The sequence below is a fragment of the Furipterus horrens genome, unplaced genomic scaffold (assembly GCF_987537825.1).
Source record: "Furipterus horrens unplaced genomic scaffold, mFurHor1.1.pri manual_scaffold_13, whole genome shotgun sequence".
Lineage (NCBI taxonomy): Eukaryota > Metazoa > Chordata > Mammalia > Chiroptera > Furipteridae > Furipterus > Furipterus horrens.
In genome coordinates this window covers 55,307,560-55,331,021 of record NW_028327183.1, presented here as the reverse complement: position 1 = coordinate 55,331,021, position 23,462 = coordinate 55,307,560, and the positions used below count along the sequence as shown (strand labels likewise).

General features: G+C 54.8%; 3 protein-coding genes across 5 annotated transcripts; all 3 read right to left on the bottom strand.

Annotated features, from left to right (window-relative positions):
* Positions 1-3,138: 3,138 nt before the first annotated feature.
* On the bottom strand, positions 3,139-6,060 carry LOC149995437 (leukocyte immunoglobulin-like receptor subfamily A member 5). Its single transcript, XM_090261168.1, has 6 exons — positions 6,011-6,060; positions 5,854-5,889; positions 5,403-5,687; positions 4,953-5,258; positions 3,860-3,910; positions 3,139-3,714 (listed from the first exon to the last, which is right to left on the bottom strand). The coding sequence occupies exons 1-6, from the start codon at positions 6,042-6,044 to the stop codon at positions 3,578-3,580; spliced, it is 849 nt and encodes a 282-aa protein (XP_090117294.1). The 5' UTR covers positions 6,045-6,060; the 3' UTR covers positions 3,139-3,577.
* Positions 6,061-8,533: 2,473 nt separating this feature from the next.
* Positions 8,534-13,009, bottom strand: LOC149995436 (leukocyte immunoglobulin-like receptor subfamily A member 6). The gene is made up of 6 exons (XM_090259223.1): positions 12,976-13,009; positions 12,300-12,581; positions 11,836-12,147; positions 11,336-11,617; positions 10,749-11,048; positions 8,534-8,911 (listed from the first exon to the last, which is right to left on the bottom strand). Exons 1-6 carry the CDS (start codon positions 13,007-13,009, stop codon positions 8,790-8,792), a joined length of 1,332 nt encoding a protein of 443 aa, XP_090115349.1. The 3' UTR covers positions 8,534-8,789.
* Positions 13,010-16,184: 3,175 nt separating this feature from the next.
* Positions 16,185-19,206, bottom strand: LOC149995435 (leukocyte immunoglobulin-like receptor subfamily A member 5). Of its 3 annotated transcripts, XM_090261170.1 has the most exons (7): positions 19,095-19,206; positions 18,948-18,983; positions 18,479-18,763; positions 18,029-18,334; positions 16,926-16,964; positions 16,846-16,857; positions 16,185-16,767 (listed from the first exon to the last, which is right to left on the bottom strand). In XM_090261170.1, the coding sequence occupies exons 1-7, from the start codon at positions 19,126-19,128 to the stop codon at positions 16,631-16,633; spliced, it is 849 nt and encodes a 282-aa protein (XP_090117296.1). In that variant the 5' UTR covers positions 19,129-19,206; the 3' UTR covers positions 16,185-16,630. The 3 variants fall into 3 exon arrangements, with proteins under 3 accessions (XP_090117296.1, XP_090117295.1, XP_090117297.1); XM_090261169.1 differs by lacking the exon at positions 16,846-16,857 and having other exon boundaries at positions 16,917-16,964; XM_090261171.1 differs by lacking the exons at positions 16,846-16,857; positions 16,926-16,964.
* Positions 19,207-23,462: the final 4,256 nt, after the last annotated feature.

The window sequence follows — 23,462 nt, the reverse complement described above, 5'->3', positions numbered from 1 at the left end:
CAGGACAGAGACACACGGGGTGTGATGAGGTCCTGGCTCCGTGGGATAAGTCACAGTTTCCTTCCCTGCCGCAATCTGGTTGAGGAAACAGCAGGTTCTGCGAGTTTGAAACCAGAATGAGTCTCAGCAGACCCCACACGCCTGCCTCCACCTCATGGGAACCCAAATCCAGAGGGTGACACCTCTCCCAGTACAGGAGGGGAGAGGACACAGGGCAGGACTGAGGAGCAGCCCAATTTCTGTTGTAGCTTCGACTTCCTTTTCTCAAACCCACGTGACCTTGGGAATTTCACTTCACTTTCCCCAGACTCTAAATGCAAATTTACTTCCTGTTTTTCTCCAACCCCACAACCAACGGATGTTTCCTTATCAGTTGCCTGTCCTGCATGAACTTCACTGGGGGAGGTGACCTCTCCCCCCTGGACATATGCAGTGCTGATCAGTGACACCAGGCAGCACAAACATGTAGACGGTGGGTGATGTGGGTGTCGTTTTTGTAATTTGTTGAAAAGGAGAAAAACAGGACAGAAAGAATCAGGGGCCTCTGGTACCTTAGTCATGGAGTGTGGGGACCTGCTGGTGAGGGAGGGAGGGACCGGGACACCCTGGGGGTCAGCACAGGGCGCTGAGGAAGAGGGTGATTCTTCTAGTCACCAGCATGTGCTGTGCCCTGTCACACGGGCCTCTGCTCCCAGCAGGTGCTCCTGGGCTTGTCTTTAAGGTATTGGAAGCCTGTTCATTACTGGGGTGTGTGAGCAGAGTGCTGCTTCGAGAAGATTCCGTTCCATGGGGAACAGACCACAGGGGTGGGTGTGGGTGATAAACTGATGAAGCTCCCACCCCTTCTCACCCCAGCGGTTTATGAGGATTTCTCGTGAAAGTCTAACACAAACCCCGTAACAAAAGTACATTTGATGCTGAGTGAGAGGCTGCCGGGAGACATCTTTTTCATTACCTGGTCTAGGACGTGTGCCGAGGCCTCTTCTCTGAGCAGGTTGAATCAGGGGGCACCATGACAAGGCACCGTGTGGTCACAACCCAGGTGTGAGGGTCTGGGGAGGGTGTGGTCACTGGGATGTGTCTGGTTTGCTGGCAGGTATGGGGACGCGCCCCGGCTTGGTGGAAACTCTGTCCTGCAGAGGTTTCAGGATCGTGGGTGCGGAGAACTGAGTTGACCTGGGCACTGATTTCTGTCTGGGAGGAACAGAGGCGGCAGTTCTCTCTAGAGGAGAAAAGCCCTGAACTCCTTTTCCTTGTTCCTTTTATTGAGAAGGATATACAGTCAGGATACACAAGTCACCAATTAACCCCAAAGGCTTTGGTTACTATTAACTTCGAGGGATTACAGATAACAACGGAAGGAGCACAGTGATTGGTTTAGGTCAAGGTGCGCAGGATTCTTGTGTCAGAAAATTACCAGGTGCAGATTTTCATACACTTTTTTTGGCCTGTGACTTTGGACATTCTGTTTATGTTAAGGAGGAGATACACAGAGCAAGGCAAGCCTCACAGCGTCATGTACATCCTTCAAGCCTGACTTCCCACGGGAACGCTTGGTGCAACTATTGGGCCATGCCTGCCTCCAGCCTTCCCAGTTTTCCGGTTGAGACTTACAGGCCTTTTGCAAGGCCTAGCGCACAGTGGGGCTACAGTTCCCAATAGCACACAAAGCTGCCCTCTACAGGGGGGAGGGGGTTCTGCTTGGGGTGGAGAGTTGGGCTCAGCCCTCTTGTCAGCAACATGCACCGTCAGGGGGAGCGACTGGGTGTGGCTGCAGCGAGGGGACCCCTGTGGGAAGGCTCCGTGCAGGGGAGGGGCCAGGACAGGTGCACTCAGGTCCCCGAGAGGAAAACACCTCCTCTGGGTGGGAGGGTCTGCAGGAGGCCAGAGAGGAGGGTGACGGAATCACATCCACAGGAGGTCTGGGTATTCAGCTGAGGGGACGGTGGTGGTGAACTGATCCCTGAGAGAAGGGCTATGGTCAGAGGTGTGGGCGTGTCCCTTGGGTGAGGGGAGCGGTGGAAAGATGGAGGGCCCATCCAATATCCGCCAGGGTTGCCTGCAGGGGCAGATGGGGCTGTCTCAGGAGCAGAAAGCTGGGGAGCCGTGGTGACACTGTGGCCTGACCCTCAGCAGAAGCCACACCGCCCTGGGCTGGGTGTGTGTTTGTGTCCCCCACACACTTCCTCTCTCTGACTCCCGCGTGTCTGTGAGCAGGAGCCCTTCTCCGTCTCTCCCGTCCCGTCCGCTGAGGCCCGTGTGCCCCTCGCTGCCCTTCTCTGTGCGTGAGGGACTCCCCACGTGACACTGATTCCACCCCCACGCGCTGGGCAGAGGCACCAGGTGCGGGGAGTTCACAGGCTGTGATTACAACATGGAGAACTTACTGACCGTCTGTGTTGACCAGTAACTTCCACTCTATCTTCCTCATCGCAGAGAAGTTGGAAGCTCAGCTCTCACGGTTGTCGTGAGGAGCAGCAGCGCCCGAGACATGAAGACGCTCCATCTGGTGTCATTTCTGGGGCCTGATTGACACGCGGGCAGTGGGACTTGTGCAGGAAGGACTGCTTGGGAACCACAGGATTATCCCTCCCTCCCCCCAACCTGCAAGGGCTGTGGCCCATTCTTGGTTGAACGGCAGGTGAGCACAGATGGAAAGGACACAGGAACTCGCAGCTCACCCTGGGTCCTGCACCCCCACACACCGAAATGATGGTGGGCTCCCACCATGGGTCTGAGCCCTGAGCACTGGGCCCTGAGGGCATCTCAGACCTGGGGGCTCCCGCCTCCCATGAAACGGCATGTGGACAGGGGACAACTTCTAAGGTAAAAGAGACCCACAGGGAACCATGTGGTTGACTTGCATTTGTTTCTGATGACGTAAAATTCATGTAACATAGAATTGAGGCTTTTAAAGCATAGAATTCCCTGGAGTTTAGTAAATTCACGACGCTGCACCATCACGTCTCTCTAGTTTCAAGGTTTTCATGCCCGAAAGGAAAACAGCAAGGTGCCTGGCTCCCGTCTCTCCTGCACGTCAGCCCCCGAGAAACCACCTGATTTCTCTCTCAATGGGCTCCCTTCTCCTGGACATTTCATTTAAAATCACAGAAATGGGACCTTTTGTGTTTAGCCTTTTATTTAACTGAAAAAGTTTGATGTTCACTCACAATATGGCAGGTGCCCATAGTTTGTTCCTTACATTTAAAAAAACATTCAGGCTATGAAGACACAACATTTGGTCGTATGAATGGGATCCAGCATGAAGAAGTGTGTAGATGTGAATCCAAACCAGTCGTGTGGGTGACCGTCATGCCACTGGGGTGAGAACAGAAGGACAGTCAATGGGTGTCTGTGATGACTGGGAGGCACAGCCCCACAGTGGGATGGAGGGAGGCGGCTCACCAGAAAGATGGCTCATCTTTTCTGCCCCCATATGTCACCATCCACGTCTGCTCCCCTGGACGATCTCGGCAGTACTTTCCCCAGCTGCGCCCAGACTGTCCCTCACCACGTCCTGGGACATCAGATGAGCTTCACACTCCCCCACTCTGAACGGTGCCCGTCCCCTCCGTGCTCACGTCCCGGCTGCAGCGTGGGCCCTCCTCTCACTGTCTCGAGCCTGAAGCAGCAGCACCCCGAGGGCCAGCAGGACCAGACCAGCCACGCCCATGCGGATGAGGTTCTCCACCGTGTAGTCCTGGGGGTGGGAGGCTAGGGGTTGTGGGTAAAGAGGTCACAGAGGTCAGGGCAGATGGTCACCCCAGAATCACGGATGTCAACCCAGGGCACCTGCCTCCCTCTAACAGGACAAGTCCCTCTGGCCCAAGCCCCTCAACTCAGAGTTTCTCCTACTCACCGCTCTGGGGGTCTGTCTTATTCTGTGATGGGCTGATGGTGCCGGCTGCTCCTGAGAACCACAAAAAGATGGGACCTGACCCCTGCCTGTCCCTGCGTTCTCAGGTCTAATACCCATTTCTCGAAACATAAGCTCTGTGTTGTCCTTAGTGACACCTTTCTCTGCGGAGGAACGTCCCCTCTGGACTGCTCATCGCTCATGCCAATGCGGATCCCCATGACTCCATCTCGGTGTAACCAATTTTGGTGGTCCCCAAGTTCACTACAGTTTTTTCTCCAATTCAATGGAGCTCTGCTCTGCTCTGGTCTCACTCTGGGGCCCAGGACCACGTTGCTTAATTGCTTTGGGAGGAGAGTATCCACTTATTCTACAGCTGAGGATGCAGGTACTGGGATGAGGGGATGGTGGTCTTGGGGTCCGATGTCAGGAGCCCATTGCGTTGAGGGTCTGGGCCTGACCCCCTTTTTAACCAAGTTTATTGCATTAACCTGGTGGTTCATCAACTATTTATTTCATCAGTAATAATTCTTCGCGTCGTCAGGACTGCCTGCCATAGGATATGTGTGCGAGTTTATTATGCTTCTATGTAATTTACATGTATGCACATATATGCACACATATACACACACATAGAAGCACACACAGATCTATGCATATTATTTTCAAATGCTAGTGCTGACTCAGTACGTCATTATGACAGCATTTCTGGTTTTCTGTGGCTGAGCAGATAAGTAGCAAACGTGAATTTACACAGCGTGAAATATGCTGGTCAGACTCACACACACACACACATGTGCACTGAGGGAAGGAGACTATATCAGGTGCAAGGAGGCAGGTCTGCTCCGGGCCGTGTCAGGAGTGAAGGTCTTCCTTGGACGTGACCGTTGAGCTGATTTCTGAACGGGGAGGAGGGGCTTGAGCAGCCCCGTGAGGACCCGTCGCCCTCCCTGAGCCTCCTGCTTTCACTGCTTCTCACTCCCAGGGCCTCTCGGCCCAGAACCCTGGCACCTCCTCCCCTGACCGGCCACCTGGGCTGTCCCTGAGACCTGCCTCCCCACTAAGTCACTCAGGGGCCAGGATGAGTCGTCCTCACCTGAGACCAGGAGCTCCAGGGTGTCACTGGGCTGTGACCACACCTGGGGGGTGTTCCTGTAACAGCCGTAGCATCTGAATGTCCACCTGCGGCCGGGGGTCACGGGGTCCACAGGGAACAGGGCCTGCACATGCCCACTGGGGTGTCGCTGTGAGTCCCGGGTCCAGGGTAGCCTGTACTCTCCTTCCTTAGTCAGAATGAACCTGTCAAATCCCCTCCATGAGCGACACTGGAGGGTCACGTTCCGTCCTGGGGTCACGACAGGGCTGGGCAGGGCTGAGAGGCTGGGTTTTCTGCTGTAGGATCCTAGGAGAGAAGGAGGCAGCGTGTTAAATGGGGCTCACACCTCCCTCATGTCCCTCAGGGCTGGGCTGTGAGGGGGAGAGACCCTGAAAGCACCACTTTCCTGAGGACAGAGCCTGAGGCTGGGACCCCTGAGTGTCCTCTCACCTGTCACCACCAGCTCCAGGGGGTCACTGCGCTCTGACCGGCCAGCGGGGCTGTGGTAGGGACAGTGATAGATCCCTGCGTGTAGCTCTGTGATCTGTGTAATGGAGGTCTTGGCCTTGTCCCTGGGTTCCAGTGGCTTCTGTCTGTCCCAGGGCACTGGACTTCCCTCTTTGTCCACACGGTACTCCTCAGCTTCCAGGGTCCCTTGACACCAGATGGTCACGGAACTCCCCCAGGGGATCACAGGGCCTGGCTCAGCCCAGAGGGTGGGTTTGGGGAGGGTCCCTGGAAGCAATCAGGGGCTGGGTCACAAGAGATTCCTTATTCCTAGTTCTCAGCTCTAAGCCTCCAATTTCCAAGATGTCACTCATGGGTAAGAAAGCCTGGCCACCAAGAATGTGGCCCCTTGTCCCCAGGGAGGAGGGGACCTGGGACACCTGGGGAGACTCACCAGCCTGCACTGGGGTCCGCAGGCCCACGCTCAGCCCTGGAAGAGAGGCGCTGTGAGAGACGTGCCCTGAATCCTGAACGGGACCCTCCTCCCCATGAGCCCCCGAGTCCTGGGTCCTGGCAGAGCAGGGCTCCACCTACCCCTCCTCACGTCTCACCCAGGCACAGCAGGGCTGTGAGGGTGGGGGCCATGGTGTCTCTTCTCTGGACACCGCTGTACAGAAGGAAGTGGCCTCAGTGTCCTCGGGGTAGACAGACGCACAGGGTGTGGCCACTGGGAGGTTGGCAATTTTTGTCACGAGGGTGTCACGTCACCAGCTTCTCAGGAAGGGGAACAGGGTCTCCCCAAGGGCATGGTTGTCATTCCCATGATGGAGCCGGAAACAGACCTCGAGCCTCTTAAGACGTTCCTTGCAGGTGAGTTGACCCATGGGATGTCCTTTCAGGTCAGAGCCTCCCCCATGGGGACCCCTCCCCCTCAGCCTTCCATCAGCACCTGCCTGTGTGTCCTCTCCATTGACAGTGGTCACCTGGCCCTGCAGGTGCTTCAGGAAGACGTGGTCCCTATGCCTGCAGAGCTCAGACCTCAGAGACACGTCTCCCTCTCGCTGTGCAGGCAGGTCCGTTGTCACCGGGACCATGAGCACCAAGGGCACATGCAGGGAAGGAGGGGAAGGAAACATGCATCCTTCCCACTGGCCCCAGAGTGTGGCTTCTTTCTATAACAGCCCCAATCCAACTTCTCCTTTTTTGTAGCAACTGCATCTACTTCTCCTTCTTGGGAACCAGCCTCTGAGTCATTCCTGCCCCTCAGGGGCCCTTGTTCCTCAGAAGAGCTGTCCCCTCATCCTGTGGCCCCGTCTTCATTTTACAGCACAAAGAGTGAGTTCCTTCTTCCATTTGTGGGAGAAAGCTGATTCCCATTAAAATATTCCTCGGTGGTCCACGGCCTGTGTGACCTGAGCGCTCACGTTCCATCAGTCCCTGAGCTACAGTTTCATTGTTGGCATCATGTCACGAGCCTCAGTGCTCAGAGGAGGTTTGGGGTCCGCGGTCCTGTGTGGGTGGGCGGGGTCCATCCTTGTTCATTTCACATCCGATGAAGATGTTGGGATGAGACATGAGAAGTCAGGTGATGGACCCCACAGTCTAAGGTGGGCTACAGCTGTGCCCACTCAAGAGCCAATGCCATTTCAGAGAAAACCAAAACAAACAAAAAAAAAACAAACCAAAAATGAAAGTTTCCAAAATGGAGAGGGAACCACAACAGAGAAAACAGACCAAAGCTGGGGCCTCTTTGGATCCAGGGGTCCCCAGATCAGAGGCTCCTGCCCCTGTGCGGGCATGACAGGTACCCCAGGGTCCCCGCAGCAGGGAGACCTTTCACTAGGTGCAAATTGGAGGCTCTGTGGTCCCTTCGACCATCCAGGATGTCTCTGCCCACTGATGCAGTGCCCGGTCACAGCATTGAGTCACGTCGTGTGTGTGTGTGTGTGTGTGTGTGTGTGTGTGTGTGTGTGTGTGTGTGTGAAACAGACTCAATCCCGTTGAGTCTGACATGGGCGTCTGTCCAGGTGTGAGTATGAGGTTCACCTTGGAGTCATCCCTGCCAGGCACATCCCAGTCAGATGTTGTTTGAGCAGCAAATGTCATGGGGCAGAGTAGCTGAAACTCTCCACCCCCTCTCAGTCCCGAGGCCAGGACAGCCCTGGGAGGGACTGTGTGTGGAGAACCAGGTGTGTGTGAGCTGAGGTGAGTGTCAGCAGGAATGGACCAAGACGCACAGTGGTGTGAGCACTGCCTACAGAGTCAGTAATGGGGGTCATCATATCTGAGGAAACAGTTCATGAAGGATAGATAATAGTCCTTTTATTTTATATTTAGATTTCTGAAAAAATAAAGGAGCCACTGGTATTCTTCAAATAACAACAGGGGTTATATTATAGAGGAATATCGAATTTCAGAATCAAATTAGGCAAACATCTTAGAGGTAGGAAAAAAATGGAAATACACTCAAAACATTTTTTCCATCAAGGAGAAGATGCAGCTGAAGATACAATTATGAAACTGGAAGGCAGCAACGAGGAAATGTTTAGGGTGCAATACGGGGGGAGTGGAATTAGACAGTTAAATACAGGGAGACTAGAAAGAGAGAAACCCATGGATATGGGGAGTTTCAGGAAAAAGTGGTGAGGATGGCGTCTGCTACAGTCCAAGAGTCTCATAGCTGGCTGTTTTGCAGAGAAGCAGAGAGCACACCCAGTGGCAAGGACCACAAATCTAGACTTAAAAAAAAAAAATTATTTCAAAGAGTTGGTTTCACAGCCCACTGCCTGGTGCTTGCTTCAAACATCAATGTGCTCATTCAAACTGATGGCATTTCTGAAGAAACTCTTATCCAATGAGGACACAAAGAGCTTGATGTGTCCAGAGGGCATTTTTAGGAATGATTTCAGATTTATCTGTCCTAATAAGGATGCTATTTTTTAAAAAACAGGGCCCTACTTATATCCACGTATTCTGTTCTCTGAAACATATTCTGTGTTCTGAGCTGAAGAGAAGTCTAGATCAAGGGATGTGCCTAATAAAAATAAGGAAGAATGTAGACTCACATATGACAGTGAACCAGAGCATTAAGGTGCAGATCCAAAGCAGACACTAATGTAGTCTCATGCCATTGAAGTGACAAGTGAAGGGAATTGTTCTAAGAAAATCGGTAATGGTGGGACGGACATGTCTGCAGTTTAATAGCATCAGAGTCTCTACAGGCAACACTTGAGACGTATTTCATCATGTCAGCAACTCGTACTGCTCTTGACATTCTGTACAGTCAGTTCCCTCACATTGTGCTCCAGCTATTTCTCAGAACTTCCTGCTCAACAAGATTTATTTTCAAGAATCTACCTCATTGAATGGTGGACTTGTTGCCTTCTCTGTTCACATCCTCACTGCATTGTGGGCCCTCCTCTCGCTGTCTCGAGCCTGAAACAGCAGAACCCCGAGGGCCACCAGGACCAAGCCAGCAATGCCCATGCGGATGAGATTCTGCACCGTGTAGTCTTGGAGGAGGGAGGCTAAAAAAAATGGGGGTAAAGAGGTCATAGAGGTCAGGGCAGACTCAAATCACCCAAGTCCCCCTGAATAATCACCAGGGTACCTGCATTTCATTGACAGAGTTTGACACCCTGAGCGTAGTCCCATAACAGATTTTCTCCTAAGCTCCAGTCTTGGCATGTGAATTGTTTTGTGATCATCCCAGAGCATCAGCTGCTCCAGAGGAAAAGAAAACAGATAGGATGTGAATGAGGGGATGGGGGGATGCTCAAGTCCTCTCTTTTCTGATCCTGAATGGGCCTCTAACACCAACATTGCCAGACTTTGTCCCCAAGGTGAGCATTTCGGGTGTCTTACTTTGAATTTTATTAGAAAACAAAGGTGAACATGCAGGAATGTAATTTGTCTTGAAAGTCATGGCATGAGGGAGTGAAGGGCTTGGTCTACCTGCTCATTGCTCTGTCTCAGCTAATATCTTTTATCTGTGACTTGGGAATATAATTTCCATGTGACCATTCTTTCAAAAATAAATGATATCATATGTACAACACAGAGTTTTTGGATCATGCATTAACATAACCCATAAGTATTCATTCATTTTGTAATCTAATAGGAAGATTGATAAGAAATTAGCAAAATGATAAAATAAAATATTTAGCTGAAGACCTGCATGGAGTTACAGGCCTCTGTACACACAAGATAGGCTCTCATAATGTGACAAATAAAATTCCAGGAAATATAAGGACCTCTGAGAGGGGGAGGGCACTGACACGACTTCCTGTGAGAGGTGTTTTGGAAAATGACCTGATTCAGCTGACAACCTGGTGCTCATGGAAATAGAGCAGAAGTCCTGCCATCTCTCCACGCCCACGTAATGACATTGGTCCCTGGTGGAGACAGGACATGCTCAGAGTGGACTCATGTTCTTTCTCCCATGAGCATTCACTGGCACCAAAGCTCTCAACTGATTTAGTTTTTTCAAATCTGGGCCGTATAGGCTTCTGCTGTGAAAGGTGAGAGGACCACATCCCAGATACGGAAGGATTCTGTCACTGGGAACGTTTCAAGGAGGCTGAGCCAACTGCACTTCAGCCTAGACTCCCAGTGGATCCTCAATCACCCTGACCCATAAACAAGAGGCCCCCTTTACTCTGTCTTCCCCTGTGGGCCTCAGTGCACAGGTGCCGGGATGACGCCGGACCCTGGAATCAGCACCACGGACAGAGGCAGGCCTGGCGCCCACTCTTTGCTCCCCACCTGTGCGGGGCATCTCCCCTTCATGCATCTCCTCCCATGCTGACCACACAAGACCCAGTGACCTCAGCGCTACTTGAGACATGCGGTCCCATCCTTAAGTCTTCACCGTAATCCCCGGGATATTAGAAACAAACCCTTCTGTAAATATTTGATGTGTTGAAGCATAAACTCAGAAACTAGCATAGGACAGGTGGAGTCTGTGTGTCCTCTAGGCTAAGAGGACTCTGCTACCCCATAGACGTGAAGTTTGTCCATGTGCGTGAGGGTCTGTGAGCCCCAAATGCTGCCTGAATCACGAACCAGAGGAGGAAGTGGGGCTGTGCTGCCTCTTCATGTCCCATTTACTTTCCCCAAATGTTGGCCCTTCACCCTCTTCAGTCTGTTCCATGGAAACACCAAGAACCTCCTGAATCCTCAGATGTGGTGAGGCCTAGAGAGGGTGGGGACACCCCATCTTCTCCGTCTCTTTATGTGGGTGAGATTCCCCCTATTGGTGACTTCACTGTTTCACTTTTCTCCCCATCCCAGCCCAGAGCTCTCCTGGGACAGTCTGCTCCCTCAGTGGACAGGGTAGGAGTCCCTCACCTGAGTCCATGAGCTCCAGGGTGTCACTGGGGTGTGACAGCAGGTAGGGGGAGGTGCTGAGTGAGCTGTAGCACCTGTAGGTCCCTTTGTCACCTGAGGTCACAGGACCGATGACGAAGTTGGCCAGAGAGGGGGCGGCCATGTCCTGCAGACGAAGCTGCCGGGGAGGACCCGGGGACCCCTCCCTGTGCAGGTGGAAGGTGTCAGACCCGACCTCGGATCCACACCGCAGGGTCACGTTTGCTCCCAAGGGCACTGAGGGCCCCGGCTGGGCCGAGAGGGAGGGTTTTGTGTACAGTCCTGGGGGAGAGGAGAGGTGCGATGTGCAGAGTCACTCCCGTGCCCCAATTCTTGGCCCAGAGCTGAGGGACCTTGTCATTCCCCAGGGACACTGTCTGGGACACTCTCTGTCCCCCTGGGAGGGTCTCCTTCATCCCCATGCCCTGAACTCCCACTTCCTGACTCCTCCCCCTAAATCTGAGCCCCTCCCAGCCTCTGCTCCAGGTCCCTCACCTGCACCCCACATGACCACGGTGAGCCTAGGCTGAGCCCTCAGCAGACAGGACAGGGCCGGGCAGGGTCCTCACCTGCGATCAGGATGTCCAGGGGGGCGCTGGGGGCCGACCACGCGTGGGAGAGGCTGTGGCCGCAGTAGCACCTGTACCGGCCCCCGTGGGTGCGGTTCACCCGGCCCAGGGGGAAGTCGGGGCTGTGCTGCCCACTGAGACGCTGGGGGGCTGGGAGCCCTGCGTCCTTGCTCAGAGCGAATCTGTCACAGCCGGGCTCTGAGCGACACTGGAGGGTCAGGCTGTCTCCTCGCAGCAGCAGTGCGCCCGGCTGGGCCGAGAGGGAGGGCGCCCTGTACACGCCTGGGGAGGGGCTTCGTCAGCACCCAGGGGGCACACACCCACCACCCACGGGGCCGCAGGGAGAGTTCTCCTGGTCCCTCCCTGAGCCTCCCCCTGTGGTCTGTCCCCAACACGCCAGTGTCCCTGACCCCACGACCCCCAGGGCTCTACTAGGCACAAGGTTCAGATCAGTTACTTGGGTACAGGAAAGAACTGAAGACAAGTGTGGGCCGCCTCACCTGTGACCTCGATGTGCAGAGGGTCACTGGGGTGTGACCGCAGGTTGGGGTAGGAGCTGGGGGACCCGTAGCATCTGTAGGTCCCCCCGTGGGAGGAGCTCACGGGGCCCACAGGGAAGGTGGCCTGGGTCCACCACCTCCCAGCAGAGGACCTCAGTTCCGGTTTCATGCTTCGGGGCGGGTCAGCCCCTCCCTCCTTCAGTAGATACATAGTGTCCGTGATGTTCCGTGATCTGCACACGAGGGACACGTTCCCTCCCGCGGCCACCACTGGGCTTGGCTGGGCTGAGAGGGAGGGGGCCTCGTCCACTCCTGAGGGAGAAGAAGGACAGGAGGTGAAAGGACCGTCACCCCAACCTTCCCCAGGTGTGGGCTGTGAGGAGTGAGGTCCCTAAAGCCACACTGTTCCCTTCAGCCTCTGAGGAGGAGCCCGCAGTGGGGAGGGGACCCGGGTTCCCCCTCACCTGTCACCACCAGGAGCAGTGGGTCACTCCGCTCAGACACTGTGTTCCCTATACTGTATGCACACTGGTATAGCCCTGCGTGGTCTGTGCCCACGGACTGAATGAGGAACCCAGACTTGCTGGGATCCTGTGCCGTCCTCATCAGCCAGGGCTCAGAGCTCTTCCCTATATACAGAACGTAGCCATTTGCCCCAAGATTCCCCTGACACCAGATGGTCACAGGGCTCCCCTTGTTGACCACAGGGCCTGGGTCAGCCCAGATGGCGGGTTTGGGGAGGACTCCTGGAAAGGAAGAGACATGAAGTGTCAGGGGTGTCCTTGTTCCCCCAGTTTCCCCAGCTGTCTGTCCAAGGTTGCTCCCACACTGGTGACCATCAGCAGAGACACACTATGTGCCCCCAGATGCCCAGTGGTGATTTGGGGCTGAAGCAGGAGATCTGAGGGAAAACTCACCGGCGTAGACCTGGTCCCATGGGCCCCAACACAGCCCTGGAAGAGAGTGGAAGTGAGACTCCCCCCCACCCAAAACAGGGGCTCCAGAACTGCTCTGGGCCCCTGAGCACTGGGGTCAGACCTGGGCGAGCACACCTATCCATCCTCTCAGGACTTCTGTCCCCACTCAGCCTCCTCGGTCCTGGGTCCTTTTTGGGAAGCTTCTGTTTTCCTCCAAACTCACCGAGGCAGAGAAGGGCAGTGAGGGTCGGGGTCATGGCGCTGTCTCCCAGGGTTCCCGGTGTCAAGATGGCATATGGGGTCCACAGAGCCCAGCAGGACAGACAGACACACTGGAGTGATGAGGTCCTGGCTTGTGGGACAAATCACAGTTTCCTTCTCTGCCACAATCTGGTGGAGGAGACAGCAGGCTCTAGGAACTTTCATACCAGAATGAGTCTCAGCAGACCCCACCACACACCTGCCTCTGCCTCATGGGAAATGCAAATCCAGAGCGTGACACCTGTCCTGGAACAGGAGGGGGGAGGACACAGGGCAGGACTCTGGTGCATCTCTACTTCTGTTGTAGCTCCGGCTTTTCCTTTTCTAGAACCCACATGACCTTGGGAATTTCACTTCCCTTTCCCCAGAATCTAAATACAGATTTACTTCCCGCCTTTCTCCATCCCTGCAACCAACCAGTTTTTACTGAGCAGTTGCCTGTCCTGCATGAAGTTCACTGGGGGAGGTGACCTCTCCCCCCCGGACACTCTCAGTGCTGGTCAGTGACACCAGGCAGCACAGTGTGTAGGCAGTGGGTGATGTGGGTGTCATTTCTATAATTTGTTGAGAAGGAGAAAAACAGGACAGAAAGAATCAGGGGCCTCTGGCACCTTAGTCATGGAGTGTGGGAACCTGCTGGTGAGGGAGGGACTGGGACACCCTGGGGGACAGCACAGGGCACTGAGGAAGGAGGTGATTCTTCTACAGACACATAGTCACCAGCGTGTGCTGTGCCCTGTCACACAGGCCTCTGCTCCCAGCAGGTGCTCCTGGGCTTGTCTTTAAGGTATTGGAAGCCTGTTCATTACTGGGGTGTGTGAGCAGAGTGCTGCTTCGAGAAGATTCCGCTCCGTGGGGAACAGACCGCAGGGGTGGAGTAGGTGATAAACTGATGAAGCTCCAACCCCTTCTCACCCCCATGGAATGAGCTGCTCAGTCCTCTCAGCGGTTTATGAGAATTTCTCATGAAAGCCAAACACAAACCCCGTAACAGAAGTACATTTGAAGCTGCGTGAGAGGCTGCCGGGAGACATCTTTGTCATTATCTGGTCTAGGACATGTGCAGAGGCCTCTGCTCTGAGCAGGTTGGCTCAGGGGGCACCATGACAAGGCACCGTGTGGTCACAACTCAGGTGTGAGGGTCTGGGGAGGGGGGGTGGTCACTGGGATGGGTCTGGTATGCTGGCAGGTATGGGGACGCGCCCCGGCTTGGTGGAAACTCTCTGTCCTGCAGAGATTTCAGGATCGTGGGTGCAGAGAACTGAGTTGACCTGGGCACTGATTTCTGTCTGGGAGGAACAGAGGCGGCAGTTCTCTCTAGAGGAGAAAAGCCCTGAACCCTTTTCCTTGTGCCTTTTATTGAGAAGGGTACAGTCAGGATACACAAGTCACCAATTAACCCCAAAGTCTTTGGTTACTGTTAACTTCGAGGGATTACAGATAACAATGGAAGGAGCACAGTGATTGGTTTAGGTCTAGGTGTGCGGGATTCTCATGCCAGAGAATGACCAGGTGCAGATTTTCATACATTTTTTTTGGCCTGTGATTTTGGACATTTTGTTTATGTCAAGGAGGAGATACACAGAGCAGGGCAAGCTTCACAGCGTCATGTACATCCTTCAAGCCTGACTTCCCACGGGAACCCTTGGTGCAACTATTGGGTCTTGCCTGCCTCCAGCTTTCCCAGTTTTCCGGTTGAGACTTACAGGCCTTTTGCAAGGCATAGCACACAGTGGGGCTACACTTCCCAATACCACACAAAGCTGCTATCTACAGGGAGGAGGGGGCTCTGCTTGGGGTGGAGAGTTGGGCTCAGCACGCTCGTCAGCAACAGGCACCGTCAGGCAGAGTTACTGGGTGTGGCTGCTGCGAGGGGACCCTGTGGGAAGGCTCCGTGCAGGGGAGGGGCCGGGACAGGTGCACTGAGGTCCCTGAGAGGAAAACACTCCTCTGGTTGGGAGGGTCTGCAGGAGGTCAGCGAGGAAGGTGAGGGAGGTCACACTTACAGGAGGTCCTGGGTCTTCAGCGGAGGGGATGGTGGTGGTGAACTGGTACCAGAAAGAAGGCCTGTGGTCAGAGCTGTGGGCATGTCCCTTGGATGGGATGAGGGGTGTAAGGGTGGAGGGCCCATCCCCTCTCTGTCCTGGTTTCCTGCAGGCGTCAATGGGACTGTCTCAGGACTGAGGACTGCAGGGAGTAGGAAGAGGCTGAGGAGCCTCACACTTCCTCTCTGACTCCCGCGTGTCTGTGAGCAGGACCCCTTCTTCGTCTCTCCCATCCCGTCCGCTGAGGCCCGTGTGCTCCTCGCTGCCCCTCTGTGTGCGTGAGGGACTCCTCACGTGACACCGCTTCCACCCTCACGTGCTGGGCAGAGGTACCAGGAGAGGACAGTTCACAGGCTGTGATTACAACGTGGAGAACTTACTGACCGTCTGTGTTGACCAGTAACTTCCATTCTATCTTCCTCATCACAGAGACATTGGAAGCTCAGCTCTCATGGTTGTTGTGAGGAGCAGCAGCGCCTGAGACATGAGGATGCTGCATCTGGTGTCATTTCTGGGGCCTGACGCGCGCATGAGGGACTTGTGCAGGAAGCACTGCTTGGGAGATGCAGGTCTCCCCCACTTCAACCGCCAGCCTGAAAGGGCCTCAGAACTGCGGGTTGTCCTTGGTTGAGTGACAGGTGAGCACAGACTGAAATAACAGAAATGCGCTGCTCACCCTGGATCCTGCACTCCCACACCCCAGAGTGAGGGTGGTCTCCCACAAGGGACTGAGCCCTGAGCACTGGGCCCTGAGGGCATCTCAGACCTGGGGGGCTCCCGCCTCCCATGAACTGGCACGGGGACCGGGTGCAACTTCTAAGGTAAAAGGGCCCCACAGGGAACCATGAGGTTGAGTAGCATTTGTTTTTGATGAAGTAAAATTCACAAAACATAGAATTAAACCGTTTAAAGCATAGAATTCCCTGGAGTTTAGTAAATTATGATGCTGCACCATCACGTCTCTCTAGTTTCAGAGGTTTTCATGCCCCAAAGGAAAACACCAAATCATCCGGCTCCCATATCTCCTGCATGTCAGCCCCTGAGAAAACACCTGATTTCTGCCCCAATAGGCTCCCTTCTCCTGGACATTTCATATAAAACCACAGAAATGCGATCTTTTATGTTTAGCTTTTTATTTAGCTGCATAAGTATGATGTTCACCCACAATATGGCAGGTGCCAATACTTTGTTCTTTACATTTAAAAAAAACTTTCTGAGTATTGAAGACATCACATTTGTTAATATGAACGGGATCTGACATGAAGGGGTGTAGATGTGAATCCAAATCAGCCATGTCAGTGACTCTCAGGCCACAGGGGTGAGAACAGAAGGGCAGTCAACGGGAGTCCGCGATGACCACGAGGGACAGCCCCACAGTGGGATGGAGGAGGCGTCTCACCAGGAACATGAATTGCATTTCCTGCCCCCAAACCTTGCTGGCCACGTCTGCTCCCCTGGACGACCTCAGCAGCAGCTTCCCCAGCTGCGGCCCAGACTGTCCTCCACCACATCCCAGGTGATCAGATGGGCTCCACGCTCCCCCACTCTGAACGGTGCCCGTCCCCTCTGTGTTCATGTCCTGGCTGCAGCGTGGGCCCTCCTCTCGCTGTCTCGAGCCTGAAACAGCAGCACCCCGAGGGCCACCAGGACCAGACCAGCCACGCCCATGCGGATGAGGTTCTCCACCGTGTAGTCCTGGGGGTGGGAGGCTAGGGATTGTGGGGAAACAGGTCACAGAAATAAGAAAGATAAAAGTCACCCCCGAATCATGGTTGTCCTCCCAGAACAGCTGCGTCCCTCTGACAGGACATGACCCTCTGCCCCAGCCTCGTCACTGAGGAGTTCCCCTGCTCCCCACTCCTGGTACCTGGGCTGTTCTGTGATGGGCTGATGGTGCCCGCTGCTCCTGAGAATGACAAAAGGTAGGACCTGACCCAGCCTGTCCCTGCGTTCTCAGATCTAATACCCGCTTCTCGCAACATAGGCTCTGTGTTGTCCTTAGTGACACCTCTCTCTGCGGAGGAAGGTGCCCTCTTGAATCCTTGTCGCTCACACAAATGCAGATCCCCATTTCTCTGTCCTGGTGGAACCTATTTTGGTGGTTCCCCACATTCAAAACAGTTTTCTCTCCTATTCAATGCATCTCTCCTCTGTTCTGGTTTCAGTCAGGGACCCAGGACCATGTTATTTAATTGCTTTGGGAGGAGAGTGCCCACTTATTCTATAGCTGAGGATGCAGGTATTGGAATGAGGGGATGGTGGTCTTGGATTCCTATGTCAGGAGCCCATTGGATTGAGGGTCTGGGCCTGACCCCTTTTTAACAAGTTCATTCCATTCACCTGGTGTTTCATAATTATTTAATCCATTGGTAATAATTCTTCCCCTGGTCAGGACTGCCTACCATAGGATATGTGTGCGAGTTTATTATGCTTGTATGTAATTTACATGTATGCACATATATGCACACATATACACACTTACACATAGAAGCACACACAGATCGATGCATATCATTTTCAAATGCTAGTGCTGAGTCAGTACGTCATTATGACAGCATTTCTGGTTTTCTGAGGCTGAGCAGATAAATAGCAAACATGTGAATTCACACCGGATGAAATATGCTGGTCAGACTCACACACACACACACACACACACACACACACACACATGCACACTGAGGGAAGGAGACTATATCAGGTGCAAGGAGGCAGGTCTGCGCTGGGCAGGGTCAGGAGTGAAGCTCTTCCTTGGACGTGACCGTTGAGCTGATTTCTGAACGGGGAGGAGGGGCTTGAGCAGCCCCGTGAGGACCCGTCGCCCTCCCTGAGCCTCCCGCTCTCACTGCTTCTCACTCCCAGGGCCTCTGGGCCCAGAACCCTGGCACCTCCTCCCCTGACCGGCCACCAGGGCTGCCCCTGAGACCTGCCTCCCCAGTAAGTCACTCAGGGGCCAGGGTGAGTCGTCCTCACCTGAGACCAGGAGCTCCAGGGCAAAACTGGGCTGTGACCACACCTGGGGGGTGTTCCTGCTACAGCCGTAGCATCTGAACGTCCACCTGCGGCCGGGGGTCACGGGACCCACAGGGAACAGGGCCTGGAAGAGCCCACTGGGCTGTCGCTGTGAGTCCAGGGTCCAGGAGAGCTTGTCCTCTCCTTCCTCAGTCAGAATGAACCTGTCAAATCTCACCCATGAGACACACTGGAGGGTCACGTTTCCTCCTGGGGTCACGACAGGGCTGGGCAGGGCTGAGAGGCTGGGTTTGCTGTTGTAGGATCCTAGGAGAGAAGGAGGCAGCGTGTTAAATGGGGCTCACACCTCCCTCACGTCCCCCAGGGCTGACCTGTGAGGGGGAGACACCCTGAGAGCACCCCCTTCCTGAGGACAGAGCCTGAGGCTGGGACCCCTGAGTGTCCTCTCACCTGTCACCACCAGCTCCAGGGGGTCACTGTGCTCTGACCAGCCAGCAGGGCTGAGGTAGTAACAGCGATAGATCCCTGCAGTGTAATCTGTCATGTATGTGATGGAGAACTTGGCCTTGTTCCCAGGCTCCAGTGGCTTTTTTCTGTCCCAGGGCACTGGGATTCCCTCTCTGTCCACACGGTACTCCTCAGCCCCCATGTTCCCCTGACACCAGATGGTCACAGGGCTCTCCCAGGGGATCACAGGGCCTGGCTCAGCCCACATGATGGGCTTGGGGAGGGTCCCTGGAAGGAACCAGAGGCTGGGTCAGAAGTCATTTCCCAACCCCAGTGCCCAACTGTCAGCCCCGAACATCTCAGACGTTCTTCATCCGTCAGCCCAGACCTGCAGTTCTCCACCCCCAACCTCCCAGAATGTGGCTTCTTATCCCAGTGAGGACAGGGACCTGAGACACCTGGGGAGACTCACCTGCCTGCACTGGGGTCCGCAGGCCCACGCTCAGCCCTGGAAGAGAGGCGCTGTGAGAGATTTTCCCTGAGCAGGACCCTCTTCCCCGTGAGCCCCGAGTCCTGGGTCCTGGCAGAGCAGGGCTCCCCCTCCCCCCTCACATCTCACCCAGGCAGAGCAGAGCCGTGAGGGTGGGGGCCATGGTGTCTCTCCTCTCTGGACCCCGCTGTGCAGAAGGAAGAGGCCTCGGTGTCCTCAGGGTAGACAGACGCACAGGGTGTGGCCACTGGACGCTGGCCCTCCCTGTCATGGGGGTGTCACGTCGGCAGCCTCTCAGGAAGGGGAACAGGGTCTCCCCAGGAGCCCGGCCCTGATTCTCATGATGGAGCCTGAAACAAACCCCAAGCCTCCTGAGATGCGCCTTGCAGGTGAGGTGATTTAGGGCATGTCCTTCCAGGTCAGAGCCTCCCCCATGTGACCCCCCTCAGCTGTCCATCAGCACCTGCCTGTGTGTCCTCCCCGTGGACAGTGGTCACCTGGCCCTGCAGGTGCTTCAGGAAGACGTGGTCCCTGTGCCTGCAGAGCTCAGACCACAGAGACACGTCTCCCTCTCGCTGTGCAGGCAGGTCCCTTGTCACCGTGAGCGTGAGCACCAAGGGCACATGCAGGGAAGGAGGGGAAGGAAACGCACCCCTCCCCTTGGCCCCAGAGTGTGGCTTCTCTTCTACCCCAGTCACTCATGAACTTCTCCTTTTTCTTGGCAACAGCGTCCACCCACTCCTTCCAGGAAACCAGCCTGACTCACTCCTGCTCCTCCGAGCCCGTTCCTTGGGCAGAGCTGTCCCCACACCCTGCGTTCTGCCCTCTGGTCTTCACCCCTTGAGGACAATGAGTGGGTTAATGCTCTCATGTTGGTGACAAAGCTCATTCTTAGTTAAATGCTCCTCCACCGTCCACTGACCTTGTGTTATTGAGCAGTAATACTCGGTCTCTGGGCCTCAGTTTCCCCACCTGCAACGTGTCGTCATGAACCCCCACTCCTCAGAGCGGCTGTGGGTAGCTGTGCCTGGGACATGGAGGGACCCGTCCTTGCTGATTTCCTGATCCGATGAAGATGTGTGGGCTGAGAAATGAGAGGGTCAAGGTACCTGACTCTACAGTCAGGGTGGACGATGGACAGGCCCCCTTAAGGTCCCCCATGTGCTCCTAATTTCTGAAATACACACCAGGCTCAATGCAGAAAAGGAGAAGTAAAAGTTCCCAGTATCACAGGCACCTACCACAAATAAAACAGGCCAAAGCTGAGTGGCCGCCAATTCCGGGCATGAGCAATGGGTCATCCGATGGGAGGCTCCACTCTGTGGTCGGAAAAGATTCTGCCGGGTACTCCCACGCAGGGAGGGGACTTGGGGCAAGAAGGTAGTTGGAAGAAGTGTTTCCCCCTCCCCAGCTTTGGGGGTGGGTGCTGGGATATCTCTGCCCACTGATGACCCATGGTCAGCACTGAGCCACGTCTCCTGTGTGTCTGAAACTGAGTCAATCCAGTGTCATCTGATACGGGCGTCTGTGCAGGTGTGAGTGTGATGCTCGCACTGGACCCATCTTAACTTTTTGTAAAATATTTTATTTATTAATTTTCAGAGAGAGGGGAAGAGAGAAAAAAAGAGAGAGAAATATCAGTGTGTGGCTGCCTCTCACACACTCCAACTGGGGACCCAGCCTGAAACCCAGGCATGTGCCCTGACTGGGAATCAAACCTGCGACCCTTTGATTCACCGGCCAGCACTCAATCCACTGAGCTATGCCAGCCAGGGCTGGAGCCATCTTTTCCAGGCACAACATGGTCAGATGCTAAGTTTGGGGAGCGCACACCGCGGGGTGGGGCACGTTAGCCCTTTCAGGTCTGAATATCAGGACAGCAAACTCTCTGTGGACAACTGGACATGTGGGAGGTGCATGTCCAACAGGAATGGACATCAAGAAGAAACCATCCAAACGACACCTGGTGGTGTGAAAGGCTGTCTACAGAGCCATTAATGGGACTCAGGTTTCTGAGAAAACACTAGGAGTATATGAAACTCATTTTAACACAAGCGTGTTCCAATATCCGGGAAAAATAAAGAAGGAAATTTAATTCTTTAAAAAAATTAAAGGTTATTATATAGAAGAAGATAGAATTTTATAAACAATTAGGCACCTACTTTAGAGGTAACAAAATAAATGACAATCTGATTTAACACGCTGCCAATATTTGGTCCACCATGGGGACGATAGGGCTGCAGGTGCAATGACAGTGGGAAGGCAACGCGGAGGGAGCTCCGCGGGACACACTACGCGGGGCCTGGAGTAGGACATGACGACACAGGGGGACCAGACGGAGGGAGGCCCACGGGGTGGGGGTTGCAGGGGCAAACAGGGAGCACGGCGTCTGCTGCGGCCCGAGGGGCCCCGGCTGCGGTTTTGCAGAGAAGCAGAGGGAACGCGCAGAGCCCGGGAGCGTGGGTGTGGGAACGAACGGTGAGTCCTCACGTTCACGGCAAGTAGGAGAAATTGACAGACGCTGACCTTCAGACAAAAGCAAACCCTAGAAACTAAAGGCAGGGGCATAAAGTCATGGTGTAACTGTGAGTGAAGAACTCTGCATCCGCCCAAATGCGACGGGAGCAGCGTCGGTCCCGGGGGCCGGGGGGCGGGGGGTGCCCCGGCCCTGCTGTCGCGGCCGCCCGCTCCGAGAAGGCAAAGGCGAGCGGTCAGGCCCCCGCGCGCTCCGAGCATCCAGAACACGCCGTCGCTACAGGCTGGTCGGCCGTTAGCCCCGCCGCCGCCATCGGCTGCCGTCGCTCTGACTCGGGCTCGCCCAGCGGCGCCCGTCTCCCCCAAAGGCCCCTCCCTGCGGCCCAGTTCCTTCGGGGCAGCCGGCAGCCTACACTGTCCTTCCTTCCTTATGCGGACCTGGCGGTGGCTGGACCGCCCGCGAGGATGCTGGATGTATGCAAATTAAGCGTATGCAAATGAAGCGTATGCAAATTAACCTTGTCCTGGCTTTTCCCAGAAGAAATGAAGATGGGCTTTGCTCCTTCCCAGAAGTGCTGAGCGACCTAGCGCGACACACAGACCGGGGAAGCGGGGAGATGTAATAACCTGTTGACTGTGTTGATGTGTGGACTCACCCTAACCGAAAAGCCTATTTTTGGAAAGATGTGGCGTTGGCGCCTGCAGATTTGCGATAAGCGCTCTGGAGAGACCTTTTAGTGGGATTCAAAAGTCTTTTCAATTTATTTTTCTGTTTTCTTTTCAGTTCTTTTTTGTCTTCTTCTCTTTTCTTTTTTGCCTCTTTTGTTTCTTTTTACCTATTCTCGTCCTGTCTCTCCCTTTCTCTTTCTCTTCCCCCCATCCCTATTTTTGTCTTTTCCTACAATCGTCGTCGTCGTCGTCGTCGTCGTCGGCAGCCGTCCGTCTCGAGAGATGATGGCGTAGCTTCTTGAGAGTCTATCTGCACCGCCGAGAATGGCTGTGCAGTCCGACTCGGGAGTGACAATCCCTGCCACACTTGTTACAGGTGAAGGCAGATGGCCGTTGTTGCTCCTGTTGACGCTGCTTCCGCCTCGATCTTTTCTGGACCGCCTCCTCGTTGCGCGCAGCCTCTGCACGTGACGTACCTTGCCTGACCGCGAGCCTCCAGGCTAGGCGGTCGTCTGCTCGAACTTACCATGTGTTGAGATTGATGGAGCATTGTGTCATGTCCTTTTTGCAGATGTCTTTGAACCGCAGTTTTGGGCGCCCTGTCATCCTCTTGCCTTCTGCTAGCTCGCCGTAGAGGAGGTCTTTGGGGGTACGGCCTGCATCCATTCTTTTGACATGGCCGAGCCACCTGAGGCGTCTCTCGCTGAGAACTGCATGCAAACTGCTCATATTGGCTCGCTTCAGCACCTCGGTGTTGGGGACCTTATCCTGCCAGGCGACATGCAGGACGCGTCGCAGGCACCTCATGTGGAAGCTGTTGAGTTTCCTTTCGTGCCTTGCGTAGGTGGTCCACGTCTCGCTGCCATAGAGGAGAGTGCTGAGTACGCAGGCTTGGTAGATGCGCAGTCTGGTTTTCTCAGTGAGGCTGGAATTGTTCCACGCTCGCCGGTTCAGTCTGGCCATAACTGTGGCTGCCCTGGCGATTCTCCGGTTGACCTCCAAGTCGACTGACAGAGAGCTCGAGATGGTGGACCCGAGGTAAGTGAAGTCGTTGACAACCTCCAGGGTGTACCCGTCGATGGTGATGCATGGGGGAGTCCCCGTGCCTTGAGCCATAACATTCGTCTTCGTCAGGCTGATGGCTAGTCCGAACTCCTTGCATGCGTGGGAAAGGCAAGTGACTAGCTGCTGGAGTCCCTCTTCGGAGTGTGATGTCAAAGCTGCGTCGTCGGCGAAGAGCATCTCACGGATGAGCACCTCTTTGACTTTGGTCTTGGCTCGTAGACGGGCCAGGTTGTAGAGCTTGCCATCGGATCTGGTGTGAATGAAGACACCCTCGCTGCAGTCCTTAAA

Coding starts and splice junctions, on each gene's coding strand:
- LOC149995437 (XM_090261168.1), bottom strand. CDS start 6,044: ATGGCCCCCACCCTCACAGCCCTGCTGTGCCTGG. Junction 5,688..5,853: donor GCGGACCCCAGTGCAGGCTG/GTGAGTCTCCCC, acceptor GATTGCTTCCAG/GGACCCTCCCCAAACCCACC. Junction 5,259..5,402: donor CCTGGAGCTGGTGGTGACAG/GTGAGAGGACAC, acceptor CTTCTCTCCTAG/GATCCTACAGCAGAAAACCC.
- LOC149995436 (XM_090259223.1), bottom strand. CDS start 13,009: ATGACCCCGACCCTCACTGCCCTTCTCTGCCTCG. Junction 12,148..12,299: donor ACTGCTCCTGGTGGTGACAG/GTGAGGGGGAAC, acceptor CTTCTCCCTCAG/GAGTGGACGAGGCCCCCTCC. Junction 8,912..10,748: donor CCTGGAGCTCATGGACTCAG/GTGAGGGACTCC, acceptor CCCTCCTCCAAG/ACTACACGGTGCAGAATCTC.
- LOC149995435 (XM_090261170.1), bottom strand. CDS start 19,128: ATGGCCCCCACCCTCACGGCTCTGCTCTGCCTGG. Junction 18,984..19,094: donor CACGGCTCTGCTCTGCCTGG/GTGAGATGTGAG, acceptor CCTCTCTTCCAG/GGCTGAGCGTGGGCCTGCGG. Junction 16,965..18,028: donor CCTGGAGCTCCTGGTCTCAG/GTGAGGACGACT, acceptor TGTCATTCTCAG/GAGCAGCGGGCACCATCAGC.